Genomic DNA, 23,223 nt, shown 5'->3' with positions numbered 1-23,223 from the left:
TTTTTTTTTTTTTTAACTATTGTATTTGTTATTGCTGTTGAATTGAATTGATATAGTTTGGATCGATCAGCAGCGGAGGCTCTGTGCAGTGTTGCCCTTAACAGAACCCTTTATGCTATACAGAAAGTATACACTCCTGCCAGTTGATTTGGTTATACAAATCAATTTGTTCTCAGCTAACCCAATTTTACAATCACATTGAAAATAGGATTCTTTTCAGGCCAAAGGGGAAACGTGCAGGACCTGAATAACACAACTTTGCTACAGTACTTGCACTCAAGTGGCTGCAATATAACAAAATCAATACTAGAGCCAGCAAGGCTGCAGCAGCATACACACCAATGGGACAATCAACAGCACACTGCTTCATTGCTTTTTAAAGCGGATGTGTGTTTGATTAAAAACGAGGGAACAGGGAGATATCTGTGCAAAATTCATATTTCTGATAAAAATCAGCAAATCAACTGCACATCCCTCAATTAGTGCTTTTATTTTTAACTACTGCTATGACTACCAACTTTTTTCAGTAATCCACCAGTCGTTGTCTGAAATGTATTCAGAAATCAAAAACGCAAAAAAAAAAAAAAAGGAAAATGTGTATTAGATTGTACTGATTCATTGGGGGTATATTTTAACAAACAAACTGAAAGCTGTACTACATCTTTAAATATTTCAACAGTTTGGTCATCATGTGACTTTGCTCCAAAAACCACAGACAAATGAAAAAATGACTGACTGTGGTCCCACAGGGCTACTTTAACAGCTGGATATTTTCTCCTAATAAATGGCAAGACCATTATTATGCAGGTATTAACTCAAAGTAACTTTTGCCACTTGTGTTTTTTTTAAAGAAATGTTCCATTTAATCCACTTGGTAACAGAAAGCCTAGTTTCTTAGCAACAACAAAGTGGAAAAGAAAGAAAACAAAAACATGACAGATCACAGAAGAATATGCAAATTATTTTATTTGTGTTTTGGCCCATCATATTTGATAACCTGGGGACAACATTGCCTGTGTGGTGCTTTTAATGGCAGTTTGATACTGGTCAAAAGCTGCAACGACTGACTTGTATCGACAGAGTAATGCAACCCCAGTGCGCTAGCCCTTCGGAGCAGGGGTGGGGAATATCTCCAATAAAATTATTAAGACCCTGGCTTTAGCTTTTAATATAAAAACACTCGCTGATTTTCAAAGAAAAAAACATGACTAATGAACTGATTCCAGAGTTGGCCATTTAAAAAGCTTTTAGAAACATATACTTAAGTTAACAAGAGTCGGTAAATGCATAAATATTACAGACCACAGCTTTAATTTTGAGAGAAATGATGTCCCAGTATGACAAAATAATGTTTCTTTTTGTTTATTTTTATTTTTTTTTAACTTGGATCCTGAGTTCAAACTGCCCAGGATAAAATTTTGACCCCAAGTGTTAGGAAATCTAATCGTAAACTGAATTACACAAAATTTTTCTTTGTAACATGAGAGACGGTCTGCAATAAGCCTGGCAGCAATGGTTTACATCCAGATAACAGACTCCTCACTCCCGGTGGACCAGTACAAAGAGCCCCAGGAGAAATAAAACTGCATACTGCAAAAAGAAATAATACGATTAACAAAGTTAGAAAAACAGCTCATTTATTATATGGTAAATACTGCAGGTGAATTTCATGTAGAACAAAAATAAATAAAAATCCTACCTTAAATTTTGGATAGTCATTCATGAGAATAGTAACGATTCCTATATATGGCACAAACCTAAATGAGGCATTTAAAAAAAAAAAAAGTCAATGGTATGGCCCAACACAAGAAGCACTGTATTAGTAAATATTCAATTAAACAAACAAATGAACCCCTTTTCTACAGGAAGGGTCTGTGTGTCTTAATTAAATTATGTTGTCTCCAATACACAACACAAACCTCACAGTCTGTTAGAATAGAACTATTTTGGGAATTCTAAACGGCACAAGCAATAGGTGAGGCAAGCACTAGGACATAACCAGCATCTACTGTCATGGTATCTAAGGAAAAAGGGTTAAATCAAATAATACTCATGATGTACATTAAACCTTGCCGTTAACCGATTTCTAGATACCAATAACACTTCATAAGAATTACATTATTCAGGGAGTTCATTTAAATTAATTTCTACACAGTCAAATGGGAAACAGCAACATGAGCATACAGAATACTCAGACAGACTTACCCTCTAGCCCGCCCCACCACATCTTTCTTCTCCAGCCAGTGCTGTCCCTGCTTGTACAGACCTCTGTCATCTACAGCATTATTGTCACCTTTGGTCAAAAACTTAATGTCTCCATTTTCCCTACAAAATAAATTTAAGGAAATAGACTCAGGGCATTTGGAAATAAAGAGAAAAAAACCACACACAAATGCTCTTAATGCATACAGGCATTAAGATGTTTTATGAAGACTGTTTTATTTAAAACAATATGCATGTTGTATACAAGTAATATGTGCATTTATTCATGTAGTTTCAGGTGTCTCTGTCCAAAATTATTAAATTTGCCAAGGTAGTCAAAATAATTTCTTCACCAAAGGTAACACTGCAACATTATTATAACATTTCATTATTGTGTGTAGGTAAAGAACAGTGGGCTAGTAAAACATGCCATGTAGAATAAGTGACAGAGACAAAAAGCACTGAGGCCAGTCTGACTAGAGACAGATTGTTATTGTGTGTACTTCCAACATACTTCTCATGCACTTTGAGGACTCTGTGTACTATTGGGATCTCTCTTCCTTCTATCCTGAAGACAACAATTTCTCCAACTCGGATGGGATCTTCGACTCTGTTGGTAAGAAACAGAAGGTCTCCTCTGTGGAAAGCCGGCTCCATACTCCCACTAGAAAGCAATGCAAAGGATGTCAGTTTTTATAAAAGGCGAGGTAATCGTCATTGCTTGGAGGACTGATTATAAAATTAAATTAAAAAACAGAGAGACTATGTACTCAAGTACACGTCCACTATCACTGTCCCGAGACACACATGAATAAAAAGTGTAAATGTCTTTGGTCTTGCCAACACTTTTGAACTATGAGACACCAAATCTTAAAACGGATCAAGAGACAGTTTGCTCCTATGCGGTATTTATAGATTTCTTTATTAACCTACCTGAGGACAACCACAATAGGACTTTCACTGCCTGTAACCACCATTAAGCCTTTCCAGATCATCAAGGCTGAAGAAACAATCATTCCAAAGTTCAGGACCTGGTAGTAGAGCTGAAAGTTTAAAACAAACTTTTTTTTTAGAGGAACAAACCGTATGATTGAAATTCATTCAACCAGAGCTTCTCCAAAAAAGGTACCCACAGCTAGCACAATTAACATTTTTACTAGCAAAAGTTAAATGCATCAGAAGACTTAAAACATATTGAACTGCTAAACGTGACTATTTATCAGCTTCTAAGCTTGGAATAACTACATCAACATTCATTTACAGCATTATTTAGGGCTAAGATGTACTTATTCAAAGCTGAGTTTGAAAGTATTCAAATATGCGAGAACAAAAAGTGTTAACATTGGAGATTTATATATCTCCAATGTTAACACTATTTTTGTTATCGCATATCTCTCTCTTTGTAATACAGTAATATATATAGAGAGAGAGATCATTGTTATGCAGATTTAGTATTATTAAACACCTAATCTTTGCAACAACAAAAAAGTCTAACCTTTTAATGATAAACAATGCAATTCCATAAACGTATGTAACTAAAGTGTTAAATAAAATCGTTTTGCATCGTTCACAACCACACAGACATAGCACAAAACAGAAAATAAAGCTAACTTTGTGTGACCAAGGCAACGTCAAAGAAAAGATTTATTTTAGAAGAAAAAAAATAATGAAATATCTTGTTTTAAAACTCTCCCGTTGTTTTGTTTTTTAAAGTTATTTATATCGTGCTATCAGAATTATAGGCGCATGTAAAATGTGGTTTGCATGTTATTCGGAGATGTAATTTGCAAGAGTTTAATAGAACCGCTTACTTAACATGATATACGAAGAAACTAGACTATATAAACGGTGCGTTTTATTTGAGTCCTTTTTGGAAAAACACTCGTGCATGCACGCAAACCCGTTATTTTCTTCGTTCTCTATCTCGAAATGCTAAGGCTACGTGTAACTAATAAGGCAGAATTATCCCCGCTTTTATTCCTGAACTCACCTGGCGTTTATTCATCCGCCGCACATCGTCTAGGAAATCCAAGGACAGCATTGTGTGCATCAGCTATACAAGTGAATTAAAAATGTATAACTCTAATATAAAAAAGCATCAGCTTTAATTGAAGAAAGGCAGATAAGCAACTACATACAGATCTTCCGGTCTTTCACTACCGGAAACTGTATTTTTTTTTTTAATCAAACTTTATTTAAAAGGCAACACAGACACAGGCTTGAGTTGCACGCTTATCTAGGGATACAAAGCTGTCACGGTTGCAATCGAAATGCTGAATCTCTTATAACGTGTGACAGAAAAAAAAAATCATTAGGACTGGTAGTTGTACGTTTTATTTTGATTTGGAAAATATAACACTTTTTTTTACTGTTAATAGTCCACATTTTTCCCAAGATAATAAACGGTTATCTGCCAAGTGTTCTACTCATGAAAAATAACAGAAGCACTTGTACCGCGCAACACCTCCCCTACACTGCAATTTACAAGACGCTTCCACTAGCGGTTTAGAATTGGAATATTAATAAAATTGGTTCGCTAAACTGCGGACTACCAAGGGAATTTGTTATTCCTTATTATTAGGCTGATATGTACTAATTCCTAATCAACATTATAAATTTGCCTCACCTTGTAAGTCACTAATAAGACTTGGTCTTTTGGAACCCTTTTTGAACACGTGTTAACTGCTATGGTGAGTGAACTGAGCGGTTTCGCTGTAATCTGCAATGACAGTAAAATATTTTGCAGAACACAAACGCTTGGGTATTAATGCATGCACACGACGAGGTATGATATGCATTTGTTTGATTTTAGTCGGCGGGTTGCGCCTTGAGTAGCCAGTGTTTCTCAAATGAATCAACTGTAATAAAGTTTCCCAGACTCATCAACTGTCAAGTATCAACACTGCATGGTGCACTAACTCAGCTAGGCCTTGTGCATTACATCAAATCAGTGATCGAGTATGTAGACATTTTCTTAAGCTTCTTTAGCCAGGGTTGCTGGAACTAGGGGCGTAGTAGCAACCCTTCCATCATATACAGGGGTTACAGTTTTGTATAGCTTTCATCACCCCCACTTTAAAAATTGTTTCAGTGCCACTGTCTTTAGCTGGTCCGAGTCTAGAAGATGGCACACACACAAAGTTTTACTAAGCAAAGTTGCACAAGTGGGACTCGATATAAATAATGTTGAAATACGACAGTTTATTTCTGCAAATATATCATATGGTCGTTGTTTAGGGTGAAACAATATCATGTTGTTGTATTGTGTGGTCTTCATGTGACCTTAGGAGCTGATGTAAGGATAGGCGTAGTGCAAAATCCAAATTGCCTGGCGGCCAGGTAATTATTTTTCACTGTGGCCTATGTAAGCTTAAGAGCAATGCAAATTAGTCAACACACACAAATACTGAACTGCAATTATGATAATGAGGGTCACAATGAGCACCGCCTGTGAGGCGGGCTACCCAGCAGCCGCACTTACAACAGCCCAGAGGTGAGGTGAGGAGTACAGAGAGCAGTAGGCACTGTATGAGATTTGTGGAGTACAAAAATCAAACCAAATCCTGCCGCACAGGAAAAGAAAGGTTTTCTGAGGAGCTGAGAGTCCTTACGGCTGAGACGACTCGAAATTAAATTGAATTATTTGGAAAAGCCTCAGTCAACATGTTACGCTACCAGAGGCTAGATGGTCCTCTATAGTAGATAAAGTCAATGCTGTCAGTGTTACTAGGAGGACAGTCAACCAGGTGATGAAAAGGTGAAATTCAGCTATTAGGTCTAGGATGACCTGCGGAGTGAGACGATAACACCTTTCCACCGCATGCTCAGGCATCCCAAACAAAGTGACCCTGGGTTTCAATATGCGGGGTCTTCTCTGTCTTGCCCTTCTCCAAAGGTTTTCCTGCCTGTCCTCAACAAGAGCCAAGTGCACCGCTATACAGCTCTTACTCACTTCTACAATGGTTTGCACCTTGTAAGAGCAGGTGCAAAGTATTTAGAGGGTCAGCAATTGCCCAAGTGCAAGGCAAATGTAAACCATTTTATACATACACCGCATTTTTAGTGACTGCTAAACATGGTTTGCGCCTGCAAAATGCCAATTTTGTCCGCAATATGGGTGTTTTGCAGCTGCAAATCACTTTGCACATATCCTTACATCAGCCACTTAGTGTGATAAGTGCACTGTTTGTAAGTACAAGGGTCTGTAACGCTTATCAATTACATGCCACATATGGTACCGTATATCCAGACTGATACCCTTTCATTACATAAATGGCAACTATTTTAAAGTTATACCATTGTTTAATTTTCCATTATTTTAGTAGGAGTAACAAAAAATTAAAGCAGTGTACAGTAATCCTTCGCCTATCCAACTGCGGTGGGACCAGAGTAAGGGCAGATATGTAAAAAGTCGGATGAATAAATCCTGTTTTAAATACTATTATACAGAGCTGTAACAATTACTATATTCACACAATTGTTCTGCGATTCAGATTTTATTCAGGAGCTCCCCTAAATCCCTTGTTTAGAAAGATACATGGTATTAATGCTTGTGACACCATCTGCTGTGTGGGGCATGTGTTCACTGCTGAGTGACAGGCAGGAGAGCGAGACGAGGTTGAAGTCGATAGGCCCTGCAGGCGAACATGATTTATTTACATATCAACGCACTACAACGCATTTACATATAAACAGTTAGGGCAGTTATGGGACGGGCGGATATATGACAGATTACTGTATTTGGAACCACCGATTCAATGGGTTTTTTGGGGTTTTTTTCTGAGAAAACACAAAACAAAGCTATAGTGATTTTCACCAAAATTTCAATTTTTGAATTGTAAAGGAAAAAACTGGACCATATTTGAATTTTTTTTCAAGTTTTTTTTTCTTGTGACATGTATGCAAAAGATCAGTTTTACCAAAATACTTTTTTTTAAACCACACATTTTTTGACATACATGTTTTATTTGCAATAATTTTAAGTAAACATAACAGCAAGGCACAAAGGCCAGTGCAGATTAAATAGATGCGATGGCCTGGGAATTAGCCCTGATAAACATGTGAATCTACTAGCTATATACACTGGCTAGCACTGTACACATTATCAAAAAAGTACAAATGTTCTGTATAGGTTGTATCAAAAACACTGAAATTTAAAAGTGGATAATTTGAATAAAATAAGATAAATATTTTAAATTAGCCATTCTTCAGTAAACAATAAGGGCTGGATTCTGGTTCAAAAGAAAAACAAACACACACTACATGTTCAAAATGCATGTGGGAAGAGATGCACAAGGAAGTACAGCACAAATAGAAAGTTCACATGAAAAAAGTCAATATGACTACAATTAAATATAAATCTCCAAAGTAATTTATAAAATTGAGTAATATGGGAGATAAGATATTACAATATTTGTGTGTGTGTGTGTGTGTGTATATATATATATATATATATATATATATATATATATATATATAGAATGCATGAACACAGCACAGTCATCATCCACCTTGAAGTTTTGTTTCAGCAACCACTTCAGCGTACTTTAAAAATCACTCAATGCACGCTACATTGGATTTATTACCAGGAACAAAACACTCCCATTCAAAAATAACCCCTCATTAATTTACACATCTGCTCTTTAAAAACCTATCAATTTTACAAGTCCATCACTTCTGCAGTAAATGTACCTGATTAGAATTTCTACCTTTCTGCAATACTAAACTTTCTGATCAAGGAGTATATTCTATTATTATTATTTTTATTATAAATGTTTAAAAAAAAAAACAAAAAAAAACAAAACACAAAATAACCTTTTAGAATTTAGAGCCAACCAAATAGATTCCCAATTCTTCTCTGATTATTTTAGTTGTCTTTACATATATTTTAAATACTGTTATAAATATGCAGTTAATTCTTACAAAGTTACTGTCATTATTTGATTTAAGAGCATGCCACACATTTTGAGCAGCAGCTGCCATTACACTGCATCCTAAGGTAAAAGTAACACACGTATGCTGACATGCAGATGTACAATCTCTTCAGGAATCAAAATATTATTAAGATGCATGGACTGTACTGCTTGTGTGTTGAGAATGGCAGATAATATAAATAAAAGGGTGTATCGTGGCAGTATTTTAAAAAGGTTTTTGATTTTATTTCTTTTTTATATAGAATGGCCATTCAACCTCTCCTTTATTACATTTCAAGCTGGTTTAAGGCTAGAATTAGGAAAAAAAGTTTGTGCAACTATACACTAAGAATACCTATATATACTTAAATTACTGGTACAAATAATAGAGGCTTGGGAATACTGTGAATTATATCAACTGACATTACTGCTTTATGAATACATACTTTACATAATTTGTAAAGAACATTTATTTTTCCATCTTGCCTTTCTTCTAAGCAAACTGATCCGTCTGCTTTGCAGTGCTGAATTTTAAATGAAATGATTCTCAAAAGGAAAAAAAATCCTTGCAAGTACACTAGGGAATACTTTCAAAAGCAAATGCCTTCATTTTCTTCAACCACACCTTTCAACCAAACAACTCATTTTAGTTATAAAATCTTAAAACCTGAAATTTCTTTGGAGAGGGGAGGGAGCTGAAAGAATGCGATACATGCTACAAAATTACACCATGTCTACTTTTAAAATATATCTCATAGATCAGCATTATAAGAAAACAAAACATATGGGGTTTACTTGTACCATACTTTAAAGCTGCTTAATTTGTTTCCTCTCTAAAAAGGGTAGCAGCTTGTCTGTTTTCGCGCTTATTGTTCAGGACCTCCGCTTTGCACTGTCTTTAGAAACGACATTCCATGCATCCTCACGTGAGCCATGTATGCAGATTCATCATCAAAAGACTTGTTACAAATATTACACTGATGCTCCATTATTCCTTCCTCTAAGCTAGTGTTGGTCTCCCCAATTGCAACCGTCACTCCCCCTTTTTCATTGTCCTTTATGGTCTGAACGTTTTCATCATCATCCTCCTCCTCCTCCTCGTCCTCTCCCGCTGCTGCCTCTTTAACCTTATGGACTATGAAGAGATGCCTACTGAGAGACATCTGAGATGTGTAACACAGGCAACAGTGCAGGCACTGGAAGGTGGAGTTGTCTGTCTTATGCTGAGGTATGTGTTCCTGGAACTCTGCAGCATTCTCTGTCGAGTAGCCACATTTTGCACACCTGTACTGTGGTTTCAGTTTTTTTGCAGGAGAGACGTCAGACACAGCATTCTCAGCCCCTTCCACACCAACATCTTCTGCGGTTCTTTTTGCCGCTGATGGCTACAAAAGAGCAAGAGGTTGATATCGAACGATTAAAAAAAAAAAAAAAAGTGGCATGTTAAACTTTTTAAACGCAGCACTACAGTTTAAAGTAAAGTGCAATAATTACAGAAACTCATGCTATTTTGCATTTTGAACATCAGACAACCGTGTACGGAGCACCATGTGATATGATTATACCTTTTTAACTTAAAGATGCCTGCTGTAAATTAAGCTGCATGGTGTTAAGATGCTCCTCCTAGGTGTACAACAAAACTATACAGTACTACAAGTTCACTCCCACTTTTAGCAAAGACCACTGACAAAAAAAAAAAAAAAAAAAAAAAGTATGATGGATTTGGTCCAGGGTTACTACTACTATGGTTTGTAGAACTGATGTATTACAATACTGACTATTACATCTTAAAAAAAATTAAAAACAATACAAACAAAAATAAAGTTACCTCTGCTGAACTTGTTTTGCTGCTTTTCTCTGGAGGGGCTAGCCTTGGCATCTGGCTGAAGTCTGGGTTTTTAATCCCATGCATCAGACTAATATGGTTCTTCAGCATGAAGTGTTTAGTAAAAGAAACCTTTTCATCGGTGCAATACCTTTTAACAAAAAGAACAGAGGGAAACTTTTTTTTTTTTTTTTTTTTTTTAAACTAAAGCAAATTCTTTGGCATGTGTGATATTAAAATACAATCAGGTTACATTTTCATGAAAAGTGTAAATAAAAAAAAAATGATGCTCAATAATTTCCATCTTGTAGATGTGCTTTATGACAGCCTTCTGAACTCACCAGCAGGTGTAGTTTTTTTTCTTGCCATTGTGGTCATTGCGCATATGACGTCGCAAACTGGTAGAAGAATTAAACGACCGGTCACACTGACGGCACGGGTACCTCTTCATTGACTGTACAAATAACATAAAATAAATAAACACACTTTTTAGTAGTAAAGTATAGAAATGTTATACATATAGATGTTAAACACATACAGAGTTGGAGCTATACCTTTAAGGGAAAAAGTATAAAATATTAGGACATTTCTTTGACAGATATTAGCAATATATAAAGTATATTATGTATTTCTTTATTCATGACAATTCTTTATTCAAACAAACACACACTACATGTTCAAAATGCATGTGGGAAGAGATGCACAAGTCAATATGAAAAGTACATAACCGTGGCCTACATCCACATTACCATCTGTCCTTACCATGTTTCATCATAATTGAATAAGCTGTTCTCTAGACGCATATAATAATAAGCATTACATATCGTGTTGAAAGCAGCAAACACCTTATTTTGATCCACCAACATGGGATGTTTAATTAACTATACCAACATGCGTGTCAAACCTATTTTAGTCAAACAGTTACAAAATCAAAGCAGCGCAATATTAACGACAAAGTACCATCTGTTCCTTAATTTAGACCTGCCTGAGTTTCAGGCCCTTTCATTAAAGGCGTCTGGGTCTAAAATGCTCAAGACAAGGACCGTTTTATTGTTTCATGAGGTACAAAAATGCAATTCAAAACCCATTGACGTTTATAAGTGTAATATAAAATGCTGAGGCAAAATATTCTACATTAATATTATAATACTACATACAGACAGACAGATAGAAACTGCAAGGGACACTGCATCTTAGTAAAGCTCCTTACCCTTCCATGACTCTTCTTCATATGAGTCACAAAAGTTTCCCGGTCCGGAAGCCAGTGTAGACACTCCCCACAGGTCCAGCCGGCATTCTTTAATTTGATCTTGCTCTCTGACTTATGCACAGAAGGGGTGTCCTTTTTGTTAGCTGTAGAAACAAGGTGCTTTGTAGTACTGATAGACCTGGGCTGTCCAGTTGATGGTCTTGCTTCCTGGCTCTGCGAAACAGTCTCAGACTTTTGTCTCAAAGTTTCAGGTACCTCTGTTTGCTTTGCAACGCCATGGGCACCCTGAAAAAGGGCTTAAATGTAAATACTGTAGGAAAGAAATATGGGTTCAAGTTCTCAATTACATTTAGATAATCTGTATGAGCAAATAGCACATTTTTTTTAAGAGTATGCAAGCAACTTAAAATACAGAAAGTTCCTGAAACATTTTTTTTTAAACATCCCCATTAGTTTTATGTACTAAAGTCTAGAAAAAATAAGTTGCTAAACATTTTGTGGTAAAACACATGCATTACACATAGTACCATTAACAATATAATTTATAAAACACTAACATTATAAAAAATCAAAATTCAGCATAACTATTTTACACTCAATCAGCATTGCTTAACTAAAAAAAAAAAAAAACTAGACTAAATATAGCCACTAATGGTGTGTACTGACTCTAGTGTAGTTGTAGTCTGTTACAAACCTTGAAGTGCTGCATCAACAACTGTTTGTGCATGAAGACAAGCTGGCATTCAGGGCACTTGAACACACAGACAAGCAGCTTATTGGTGTCCTGACAGAAGTGCTGGAACAGCAGCTGCTTCTTGTTAAATACTGTTTCACAGGAACATTTATAGATCAGCCTGGAATGTGAAATATAGTTCTGTTCAAGCTAATTTTAAGCTCTAAACGATACATTCTACTTTACTATTAAAATGTTAAAAATGGTTGATTACCAAAACAAAATCAGTTAAAATATTTTTTAGAATTAATTTATCCTGGATCTAATTGCTTTCATTTGTTTTTGGAAGATATTACCCCCCAAAAGTAAATAATTACCCCTCAAAAGTAAATAATTATTTTTAGTGTGTGCTTTTTATAATTCAACAGACTAGATTTTACAGGTTTTCTTGATATATACAGTGCATTCTGTACTGATAAATGGATTGCATCTTTTAAAATTGTTAATAAAACACTATGGGTCAAATTCTCAAGGCTTTTTACTCCAAATTTGCTGGTAGCACGATTTTGGTCTGAAAGGCAAAAACATCAATCTAAAATAATTAGAAACTTAAGACCAATTACAAGCTACCCCATTAACCACCCAAGTTGTTTTTTTTCGTTTGCTAAATTAATTGGATGCGTTTTCCTTTCTGAAAGAACTGTGCTAATGACAAATAAGAGAAGTAAAACAGGCAGTATAGCAGGTACTAGAATGGTTAGCAAAGCTAGAAGCAATTATTTCCACGTGTTTAACTTACTGGGGAGATGCTTCAGGTGGCGGATGTTTGCTTGCTTTTATGTGTGAGATAGTGCTGTCCGGAGATTTAAAGGCCACCGGACAGACTGAACACTTATAGAACTCCTCACAATGTTTTTCCTCAATATGACTCTTTAGTACATAAAACGACATGAACACCACATCACAATGAATACACCTGTCGACGATAAAGCAAAACAATTTAAAAAGGGAACGTGGCGCAAACAGTACATTTATCATATGCAAATCCAATTTAGTATATTTTACATACAATTTCATAGAACGCTTTACCTACTTGAAAATGATTGTTATCAATGCAACAATGCATCACTGTTAGTCTTGCTTAACTACGATTTCATCCTGTTCCATTAAAATGCAAACCCTTTAATATAATGCAAACTGCATCCCCGTTCTAATAGGGCTTGAGTGATTCAAATCAAATTCCCATGTCCTCTAAAAGGTATAAAAACTAAAAACGTTAAAAGGAGACTATTCCTCAATCAAGCTGTGAATCTCATTCACAAGTTCTGTGTCCGTCATTTTCTTTCATAAAAACATTAGCTAAAAATTGAGAATGCTATATATAGAATCTGTGGATTCAAGTCCCTGGTGTACATCTCTAAACCTTTTTAATGTGCAGCAAGGTTAATGAACAGAAGAGGGACATACCAGGTTAAAAATCTGAAAGACCACATTAACATGCAGTATCCCATTCTCCTGGTGTTCCCTCTAACACACCATCCATTCCCACTTGATACTTACTTATAGCCAACCTTGCGTGCATAGTGAAGGCAATTCTCTTTGACATGTGTCTGGAAATCTGCTGATCGGCTCACAGCACCACACTCAGGACAGCAATATGGAGACTTATGTGCATGGGTTCGCTGATGAGCTGCATAGCTGCACTTATTAGGCAGCATCATCATACACACTTGGCATGTCTATGCAAGTAAAAAACAGACATAGTTCTGAGAAGTAAATATTTGTACTTACACTGCTGAATTACACAAAACTGCCTGTTTTGACAACTGTAAAACAATGCAATTACAAAGTAATGGCTTGAGACATGCTAAATAAACCTTCATCAGCTTAACTGCTTGTTACTGAGGAATCCATATATCAAAGCTGCCAGCTAGTCTTTTTTCCCCCTAGAGTATTGTGAAACATCCCATGTTGAAAATATAAACATGAATTTTCTTTCTTAATTTGTAAGCTCATCTGTTCATCACCGTACTATAAAAGAGACGCAAACTGAATTGCATCAATTTGTAGAGCAGAGATATATACATGTGTCAAGCTATATATAGCCTTTGAATTCTCTAAAACAACTGAGTAAGTCTGAGAATTAAATAACTCTTAGGAAGACTGTACAAAGTTTACACCTACCAATCCTTCAGTTTCATCAGAAAACCTCTGATAATGACCTGCAAGTGACGGGTAATCCGAGACCTGCTTGTTACAATCGAGGCATTTGAGTCCATGCCGAACAATTTTCTCAGAGTATAAAGGCATGACTGGCTGGTTGTTTGGGGCCATCCCAGGAACAGATGTGGGGGCAGAGGTCACAGAAGAGTTTGCAGGAGTGGATACAAACATCTGGTCAGGAGAGATGGGTTTCATAAACACCTGGGAACACTGCATGACAATACCTTTGCTTTTGTGCTCCCTGGCATGAGCCAGCAAGCTACACCTGTTGAAGAAAAGCAGCGCCTTTGCGCAGTGAGTGCATGCCACTTTAATGTGCACACTTCTCCTGCCATAGTGCTGTGCCAGACTCTTCTCCAGTCCAAAGGAGTCCCCACATTCCAAGCAGCGATAGCCACGGGCAGGCAAGCAGATGTTGCTTTCCGTTGGGGGGTTTAAGTTCGGCACATAAACTGGCACTGGATTGGCACCATTCAAAAGCCTGTTTAGAGCCCCTACTGCTGCATTTGGGATTACAGGGGACACCACTGGGGTAGCTTTCTTCACCTGATGCACCAGTGGGACTGTGCTGCACACCACCTGTGTGGTTAACTGTGGTTGCCTCTGTCGCTCTGTAGTAGACCTTGCAGTCACTGATGCAGCAACACTGTGGGGAACCAGGTTTAAGTTAGCAAGGTGGACTGCCTTTGGAAGGAGGTTAGTATTTGAGGAATTCCCCACCTGAGCAACTGCAGCCTTCTGTTTTCTTTGCTGCTGCTGCTCGACCACATTTACAACCCTCATGATGGCACTGCTTGCATTCTGAAACGATGATGAAGGCAGAACTGCAGCCTTCTTCTTAACACCCCCTTCTGGCCTGACATTAGTTACCTGCTGGCTTATGCTGGGTGAAGAAACCAAAGATGTGTTTTTGTTATTAGTTTTGTTCTTTCCATTCTCAACAACAGCCACTCCAGTACTAATGCAAGAGGGAGGTGTCGATTTAAATGTCAAGTCTTCAGAAGACTGAGATTGGGAGGGTGACGATTCAGGGGACTGCAGCTCCTCTAGTTCGGAATCTGGTAGCACACTAGTGACAGTTCGCTTGATTTGACCCGAGGACGTCTTGATTGTTTTGATTCTGACTCTCGGGATGGCTAGAGGTGAACCTGCGGCCAGGGAAGGAGATGCTTTGCCACTGCTGTCACTACAAACACTCATCGGACTATCTAATTGCTTATAAGATCTCTTCACAACTTCCAAAGGACTTCTGGGACTCTTAGGTGATTTGGGTATTTTGGGACTAACCTTCACAACTTCCTTGATAGCCACTGAAGGCTCTCTGGAGACAGGCAGCTGCTCCTCTTTTGTAACCTCAGCTACCTTTTTGGCATTAAGCGCTGCTAAAGCTGCTAGACAAGAGGACAGTTTTGAATTTGCAGATTTGATGCGCTGGCGAGGAGGAACAGAAGAGCAAAAGCTAGCCTCAGAGACAAGAGTATTCTTTGGCTCACCCAGATTATTACACTCCAGGTCACCCAAAGGAAGCATGGCTGTGCCAAGAAAGCTGTTGTTTTTGGCATGGTCATTGGTAGTGTCTTTTGGCTTTATCTCTGCTCTGAACTGTTCCGACCTGCTAATTTCTACCTCCTTTTCCTTGCTGCTTCCAGTCTCAGTCTTGGGTTCTTTTTTGGAGCACTGATCAAACATACTGAACTCTGGTAACTTTCTCTGATTGTCCAACACAGAGTGTTCTGCAGATACGAACACCGAAGCAGCAGGGAAGTATGGTCTCTCTTCTTGTTTTGGTCGTTCCTCTTTTTCAGAATCCTCTGGTTCCGGGCTGGAGATAGGACTGAACTGAGAGAAGGGTGGCATAATTTCAGTCTTCTGGTCTTCAGTTCTGTTAGAGAAACCCCCCGAGTTACCCCCATTCATGAATGAAGATTCAAATTTCCCATAGCTGCCCTGACCCATGTTATGAGGATCAGGGGCCACTTCAGAGCTCCGAAATCCATTCTGCAAAAAGCTGTGCCCAAGGAGGTTGCCCTCTTTCTCAGAGTTGGACTCAGAGGACTCCTGGCGGCTTGTGTTCTTCACAATCACGCTCACAGCCGGGATGTCAGAAACAGGCACTGCATGGTGCATGGATATATTCTCCTCCATGCACATCCCTGGTGGCTTTAGATGACTATCAGCTTCATCGTTGCTCGTATGGATAGCCTCCTTGGCATCCAAGCTAGTGGCATCAGGGATGTCAAAAGCAGCCAACAGGTCATCGAAATCTGGGGTCTTCATGTCACCCATGTTTGCAAACCTAGAAAAACCTGCATTAAAAAAAGAACAAATCATTAAAATATTCACGTCTTTTGTAGGTCAACAAAAAAAAAAACCCTGATAAATAACTTTACTAACCAAATAGTCTTTTGGTTAGTTGGTCAGTGAATAAAATGAAAATATACTTAATTTTATGAAGTGACGATGGTCTTCTTTTAATACGTGTTGATATTTGATGTAATTTTTGTTAAATGTTTTCTGTGCGTTTCTCTTTGCCAAATAAGTGATCAAAAATACCAATCTGACACCAACCCAATTCAAACAAAGCACAGCATTACAGTAAGGGGGAGATAATAACTCTTGGCTTCATGACACAACATGTAATAGCACAAATACTGCAAAGTTTGTATGAAAAGCAAGGTGAATAGTTGCTAAGATATAAGGTGCTTGCATGTTTTTGCATGTTTTAAGCTTATGAAGAGCATCCATGGCACCATCTGTATGAATTCAAAGCTTTTTACCTCAGTGAGAAAACTACTTAGAAAAAAATAACCCTGTAGGTAGATGTACTTCAACATCCTTAAATCAGCATACCTTGGTTTCTCCTTAGTTTTGTAGCATTATCTTTTTTACAAATGGCCAGTGTATAATCTTCACTTCGTATGATTGCTATACATTTTGATAAAAATGTGTAATAAATTCTATTAACATACTTGTTGGTAGTAGATGCAATTATGAGGAATTTGCATTGCCTTTTGGGTACTATTTATTACCTTAATTTAGCCAAAAACCTGATTTATGTTGTCGATTTATTTACGCATCCAACAAAAAGTGAAAAAACATCAAGTTATCTGATTTTTCAGGGCGCAGAATCCCCCAGTGATGATGATGATGACGACAACTCGAAAAATGTGTGTGTGTGTCAGAGTCAATTCAATTTTTTCAATTCAGCTCCATTTCCAATCCCAGTTCACTTTTATACAATTCCTATTCTGTTTTACGGAATAGTCTTTACTGAGGTTTATGCCATAGGCTTTATCAGTTTACCTGACAAGTTCACTAAGTATTTGTTTGCTCAATAAAGTCTTTGTTGTAAAATGACTGGAAGAGGAATCTGAATTGATTAAAAGGGAATTCGGTTTAGAAATGGAATTGAAAAAAATGGAATTGACCCCAACTCTGGTGTGTGTGTGTGTGTGTGTGTGTGTGTGTGTGTGTGTGTGTGGGGGGGGGGGGGGGGGGCACCTACACCTACATACACATCAAATCAGATGAAATAATCAGATATGCATCACACTTGTTTAACCATCACTGAAATCAGAACTGTAGAGTGTCGAACATGCGAATGCTGACTGTATCAATAAATCATTTAATATACTGTAAATGACACAAACCTTAAAATAAATGTGTTCCTTACATATTTCCATGTTGACAAAACAAGTTAATTGTAATTAAACTCAGATGTCCTGTAATATACATATGCGTGGATAAAAGTGCCTGGGGTTTGCAAAAAGATATGTTGAGAGAAAAAGAAGACGGACAAGGACATTTTTACCTTACTTTGGCATCTAATTCATCTTACTGTAGACAGGTATTTACTATTTTGGGCACTACAAATTAAAAATGAAATGGTGATTTTGGCTGATTTACTTTTGTTGTGCCAATACCCTGAAAGCACGTAAACTATCCTTGCTGTATAGAGAATCTGGCTGTTCTCACACTTCGCTGATAGGAACTACCTTTCCTCTCAATAAAACATAAAATATATACAACATGTGTATTGCTTGGGAAACACAGCATTCCGACAAAAATAATTAAGCTAATGCTGCTTAAACAAACCAGATTTCTTCTGCGGGCCCTCACACAGCTTTTTATGAAGTTTCCCGTGCAATAAACAGGTAATTCATAATGACAATTAGATGCACTTCCATGAAACAGAGACCCACTTTAAAGTTTACAAACTTAAAATGCATTGTTAAAAGGCTTCCAGTTCTTTTTTTTGTTTGTTTTTTTAACTAATATAAATGATTTACATAATTGGAAAATATAAAGAATAATATTATAAAAGGAATAAAGAATGGTGAAACATATTCCAAATCCCAGAAAGCAGTGTCAGATTTTCAACTCAACTGTGGCTTCAATGTACTAACAGAAAATCCCTTGGGCAACAGCACATATAAAAAACACAGATGTAAATCTTACTACCAACTGATATGCAAATTAATGAGTGAACTGCACATTCCAGTCAGGCAGTCACAGAAAACACAACGTGAACAGACAATGGAGAAGAAGCCACATGATATACAGCATCTTAGTTACCCAACTAAAATTATAACTGAGGAAAGGAACACATCATTCTGTTAGTATACAGTAAGAAAAAATGTATTTCATGTAAACAGATAAACCTAATTACTGTACACTCTCCTGGCCCTGACATATTCAAAACACTTCAAAAAGTATGGGGTTCACCTACATGCTTGGGTTTTCAAGCTAAATCTACTAAGCTATGGAAAAGAAAGTTAAACATGTCATCACCTAGAGAACTTGCACTGGGCAGTTCTAAAGCAGCCACAAGAAATGATTAGCAAAAATCAGTTTGTGTTCCAGCTATACATGTTATAGTAGCATCACTACCAAAGATATCACAGGGATATGTCAGTAAGTATTCTGTATTGCTTCAACATGATGCCTAAGATGTGCCAGTTGACAGGGCTTGATAGTGCACAATGAAGCCAGTAGAGGTCAAGGTCAGCAACAATACAGGACTTCCTCTTTCCTTCAGCATTCGGAGTTACTTTGTATTCCAACATCTTCTCACTTGTGAGCTGCACTACAAAAGAAGCAGCGCTAAGTGCAAACTGGCCTTGTGTCAGAAGTAAGTTTCTCATGCTTACCAGGGGGGAACCTAGTAATTCCATATTATATCCTGTCAGCGGGATTCGTCTTCTATGGGGCCAGGTTAATGTACGAATGTAAACAGAACTATAAGAGAGCAATTATACAAAACCTCTACAGTGAATTGCAATTTGAATTAAAATGATAAGCGGTAGCCTAAGCAATTTAATAGTTTGTGTTGACAGTGTTTAAAATTACTTTATTCTTGATCTAATATTGTAGACACACCTTCATCTTAATATAATAATTAGTAAAAAGTGTAAAAACTCTAAAGGTCTCCACAAGTTTTTAAAAGCACAGACCATGAAAACTACATGGCAATCGTACTTTGTACAGTACTGTGAACATTGATAAAGGCTTTGCTTTTGTCCTTCAGACATTTTCTGTAGAAACTACATATATCGCAAATAAACTTCCCCTGCACTGCTGTCCAAACATGAACAGACAGTTTTGCGAAATTAATACTAGCTTGGCAGAATCCCCCATGGGCCAAACTGAAAATGTTGGTTGCCAATTCAGATATCTGTCAGGATCTATCTCAACAGGACTGTTTTAGACATTTAGTTCTATAGAAATATATAAACAATTGAAAGATATATATATAAAGTAGTCTGTTTTGTTAGTTTTCTTTTTCACTAATTAACGTTGTCCAATCAAAATAATTTTCTTCTGAAGAATACACAATGCACTGTGCTCATACAAATGTATAATATTAACTGTGTTATAGGTCCTTGACCAGGCCTCCCCTTCCTAGGCAAATTAAAATGTTAAAATGTTAAAAGAAAATTGCTGTTTTTTTTTTTTTTTTGCGGACAATTTTCTTTTGACAAAAAAAAAAAAAAAAACGGATGTGTGCACACGGTTTATGACCTACAAAAAGTATATCTATAAAGTTTTTTAATAAAATTAGCATATATATATATATATATATATATATATATATAGATATATATATATATATATATATTATACCGTATCGATTATATCACCCTGATCGTTTTTGTATTAACAGTGTTTCGTTTGTTACAATTTTGTACAGTATCACGTAGGGATGGTCCGTTCCAGGTTTTAATATGTGTTTGACTAGCCCTAGTGTATAGGTAACAAGCAGGTGCGTCTTATTAAACTCGTAGTAAAACCAAGAATGGGTCAAATTGCTATGCAATAGGAGTCATATTACCATCACTGTCATGAAAATTTACCGACTAGTTAAACTTCGGATGCCTCAACAACTGTAATAAAAACCGCAAGTTGCACTTCTCATTATTGTGTATGCATTCATTTCTTAGTTGACCACTTATAATAATCACTGTTTGTGCTGTGTCAAAGCAGACAACTGAGTAGCCTGTAATACAAACAAAAATAACCAACCGATATACAGTATAAAATAATCCCAAACCGTCACAACGGTACAATGTCCATTGTCTAAATGTTTGAAAATAGTTTTATATGCGTGTTTTATTTATTAAATGAGTTTTAGCACAAATATATATATATATATATATATATATATATATATATATATATATATATATATATATATATACACACACACACACACACACACACACACACACACCTCTCCAATGTATTTGTAAATACAACACACGGAATTAATTAGTGACAGCTCAATAACACAGTGCAAGAAACAGAAATATTTCCTGGTAGTGTATTGAAATTAACAAGTGCCCAATATGATTTATAATAGGAAAATCGGACGCGAAAGCGTAAATTACAGGAAGAAGAAAAAAAAATCATAAAAGTACGAACCATTTGTCTCCGAAGCATTCAGCGTGGGAGTTCTGCTGGGTCACGTGATCTCATGGCTGCGCCTCAGATTCGGACGAAAGTATGAACAACATTTTCCATACAACTCTATGGCTTTATCATTTTAGGGTTTAGTTTATTTACTTTCATAATTGACTTATTCTACAGCATAATAAATAGGCCTAGGATATATAACGATACCATTGCAGCAGCTGTACACATTTCCCCGCCTCTCTATCTCGTCCTGTGTGTAAGGGGGCCCAAGCAACACAAACAGAAACTAAGTAAGTTTTAGTCGTTTCAAATGTAAACAGTGTTTATTAAACGCTGAATCTGTCAACACGCCCCACACCACGACTCCTGTCTTACAAACCCTCTTTACCATACCAACTTGCAGAACACCTTATACAAATCTTTTGTCGAAAATAATACTTATTATTATGAACAATAATATAAACAATGATTGAAAGCAGAAACAATTGTTAATATAGCATAAAAAAAAGTTAAGGCTTTCAACTAATTCTCCTATTTTTACCCCTTCTCGAATCTCGGCCTTTCCTACCGCTGTTGCTTTCAAGGCTTTACCTATTCTCGTTTTTTTCTACTGTCTAAGATTAACAATAAAAGCGTAACGCTGTCTATCTTGGTACTGTAAGAAGCATGACTATTCTTATTTACATTGTATTTATTTATTTATTTATTTATTTTAAGGTATTTTGCTCCAAGTTTCTCTTCTTTCAGTCCTTCCTGTGTTTGTCTGTCAGATTCGGCTCAGTGCTGCTGTTTTGTTCAGGACCCCCTCAACCCAGATCACAGCCAACTGCCAAACCCAAACAAACTCACAGTTCAGTGCAAAAGACATACATTGCATACATTTATAATAATAATAATGACTACACAGTCTTATGTGACATTGAATCTCACGACTTGTTCAGCTTATTTCACTGGACAAATTCGTGAGAGTGCAGTAATGGCTGTAAAACGGTGATTTCTCTCTGTGGCGCCTGATTAGAAATGTCCGTCCTGTAACGTTACACAATGTCTTAAAAGCTCCCGTGCCATTTAAATTGCTTTAACAAAATAGGTGGCATTAAGAAACTGTAAATAAACCTTTTTTAAATCTGTATGCGGTTTGTTTCTTCTCTCCGGTAACTCTCGGGCATTTGCAAAGTCTACTAAAACCGAAAAAACAAAATCAGATTCTTCGCCCACATAGAGGGAAAATGTACGCTAATTTAGTGTTGCACTTCTAGTTGGGTTGGTAACTGTTGTTTATTTGTCAAATAACACACAGTCCTCAAAGGCGTACCCGCTAATGTATTTCTAATTACATGCTTTTACTCTTTTTATTAGCTTTAGTTTTATTTTCACAGCTATGGGCATGCAACTCTGATCTCTGCGGTTCCTACTGTCGTGGCATCTGCAGCGAAAACACGTATTACTTGGTTAGTTTTCAGACCACCTCACTTAAGAAATTCAGCTTAGGTAAGTTTGTAGGGCTTGATTAATAATGTTTTACAACAACAATAGATAATAAATGATATTTAACAGGAAATAAATATTATAGAAATGAGGGTAAAGTATATCTTTTATATACCTTTCAAATTGAAACGTGCCCCCTCATGAGACATGAACATCTTCAACAATTACCTAACAGCAACAATAATACAATAAACGTAAAAGTATGAAACTGAAAAATAAAATTATTCCATGGTCGTAGCCAGCCATTAAAGATCACAGAGACAATGTCCCAAACCCCTACGTAAAATGACGTAACAATATTCACAACCTGGGTCCACTAAACCAGTGGTACCCAACCCTGGTCCAGGGGACCCACTGTGAACTCATAATTTGCCTAATTAGACATTTTTAATTGTTTTCAGCTCTTAAGTAATTGAGAGCTCAGTTATAATGAAAAGTGGCAGACAGGGGGCCCCCAGGACCAGGATTGGGAACCACTTCTCTAAACTATAGAATATTAATAAGCAGAGTTTTCTAAACTGCGGGTTACCAAGATAATGTATTACTCATTATTATTAGGCTGATATATACTGCTTTTTAATCAACATTATTACATTACCCCACCTTGTAAAAAAGTTGCTTATAATCCATGTATGCTTCGAAGCCATTCGAACACATTTAACAGCTATGGGGGTTGAACTGAGCTATGTGGTGTCACTGTGGTCTGCAATGACAGTAAAATATTTTGAAGAGCACAGAGGCTATAGACGTCAGTGGGACTTTTAATGCATGCACACAA

The 23,223-nt window shown here is 36.8% G+C and overlaps 2 protein-coding genes across 2 annotated transcripts; both read right to left on the bottom strand.

Moving 5' to 3' along the window:
- Window positions 1-949: 949 nt before the first annotated feature.
- LOC121298771 (signal peptidase complex catalytic subunit SEC11A) lies at window positions 950-4,357 on the bottom strand. Its single transcript, XM_041225979.1, has 6 exons — window positions 4,193-4,357; window positions 3,136-3,245; window positions 2,717-2,866; window positions 2,206-2,325; window positions 1,700-1,757; window positions 950-1,590 (listed from the first exon to the last, which is right to left on the bottom strand). Exons 1-6 carry the CDS (start codon window positions 4,250-4,252, stop codon window positions 1,540-1,542), a joined length of 549 nt encoding a protein of 182 aa, XP_041081913.1. The 5' UTR covers window positions 4,253-4,357; the 3' UTR covers window positions 950-1,539.
- Window positions 4,358-6,816: 2,459 nt separating this feature from the next.
- LOC121299157 (zinc finger protein 592-like) lies at window positions 6,817-21,755 on the bottom strand. Its single transcript, XM_041226744.1, has 9 exons — window positions 20,967-21,755; window positions 14,007-16,351; window positions 13,383-13,561; window positions 12,622-12,798; window positions 11,844-12,003; window positions 11,150-11,434; window positions 10,281-10,393; window positions 9,943-10,090; window positions 6,817-9,499 (listed from the first exon to the last, which is right to left on the bottom strand). Exons 2-9 carry the CDS (start codon window positions 16,329-16,331, stop codon window positions 8,981-8,983), a joined length of 3,906 nt encoding a protein of 1,301 aa, XP_041082678.1. The 5' UTR covers window positions 16,332-16,351; window positions 20,967-21,755; the 3' UTR covers window positions 6,817-8,980.
- Window positions 21,756-23,223: the final 1,468 nt, after the last annotated feature.

This window comes from Polyodon spathula, chromosome 24 (genome assembly GCF_017654505.1).
Source record: "Polyodon spathula isolate WHYD16114869_AA chromosome 24, ASM1765450v1, whole genome shotgun sequence".
Taxonomy (NCBI): Eukaryota; Metazoa; Chordata; class Actinopteri; order Acipenseriformes; family Polyodontidae; genus Polyodon; species Polyodon spathula.
The sequence above is the reverse complement of the archived record's forward strand: the minus strand, read 5'-3'. Positions and strand labels throughout refer to the sequence as shown.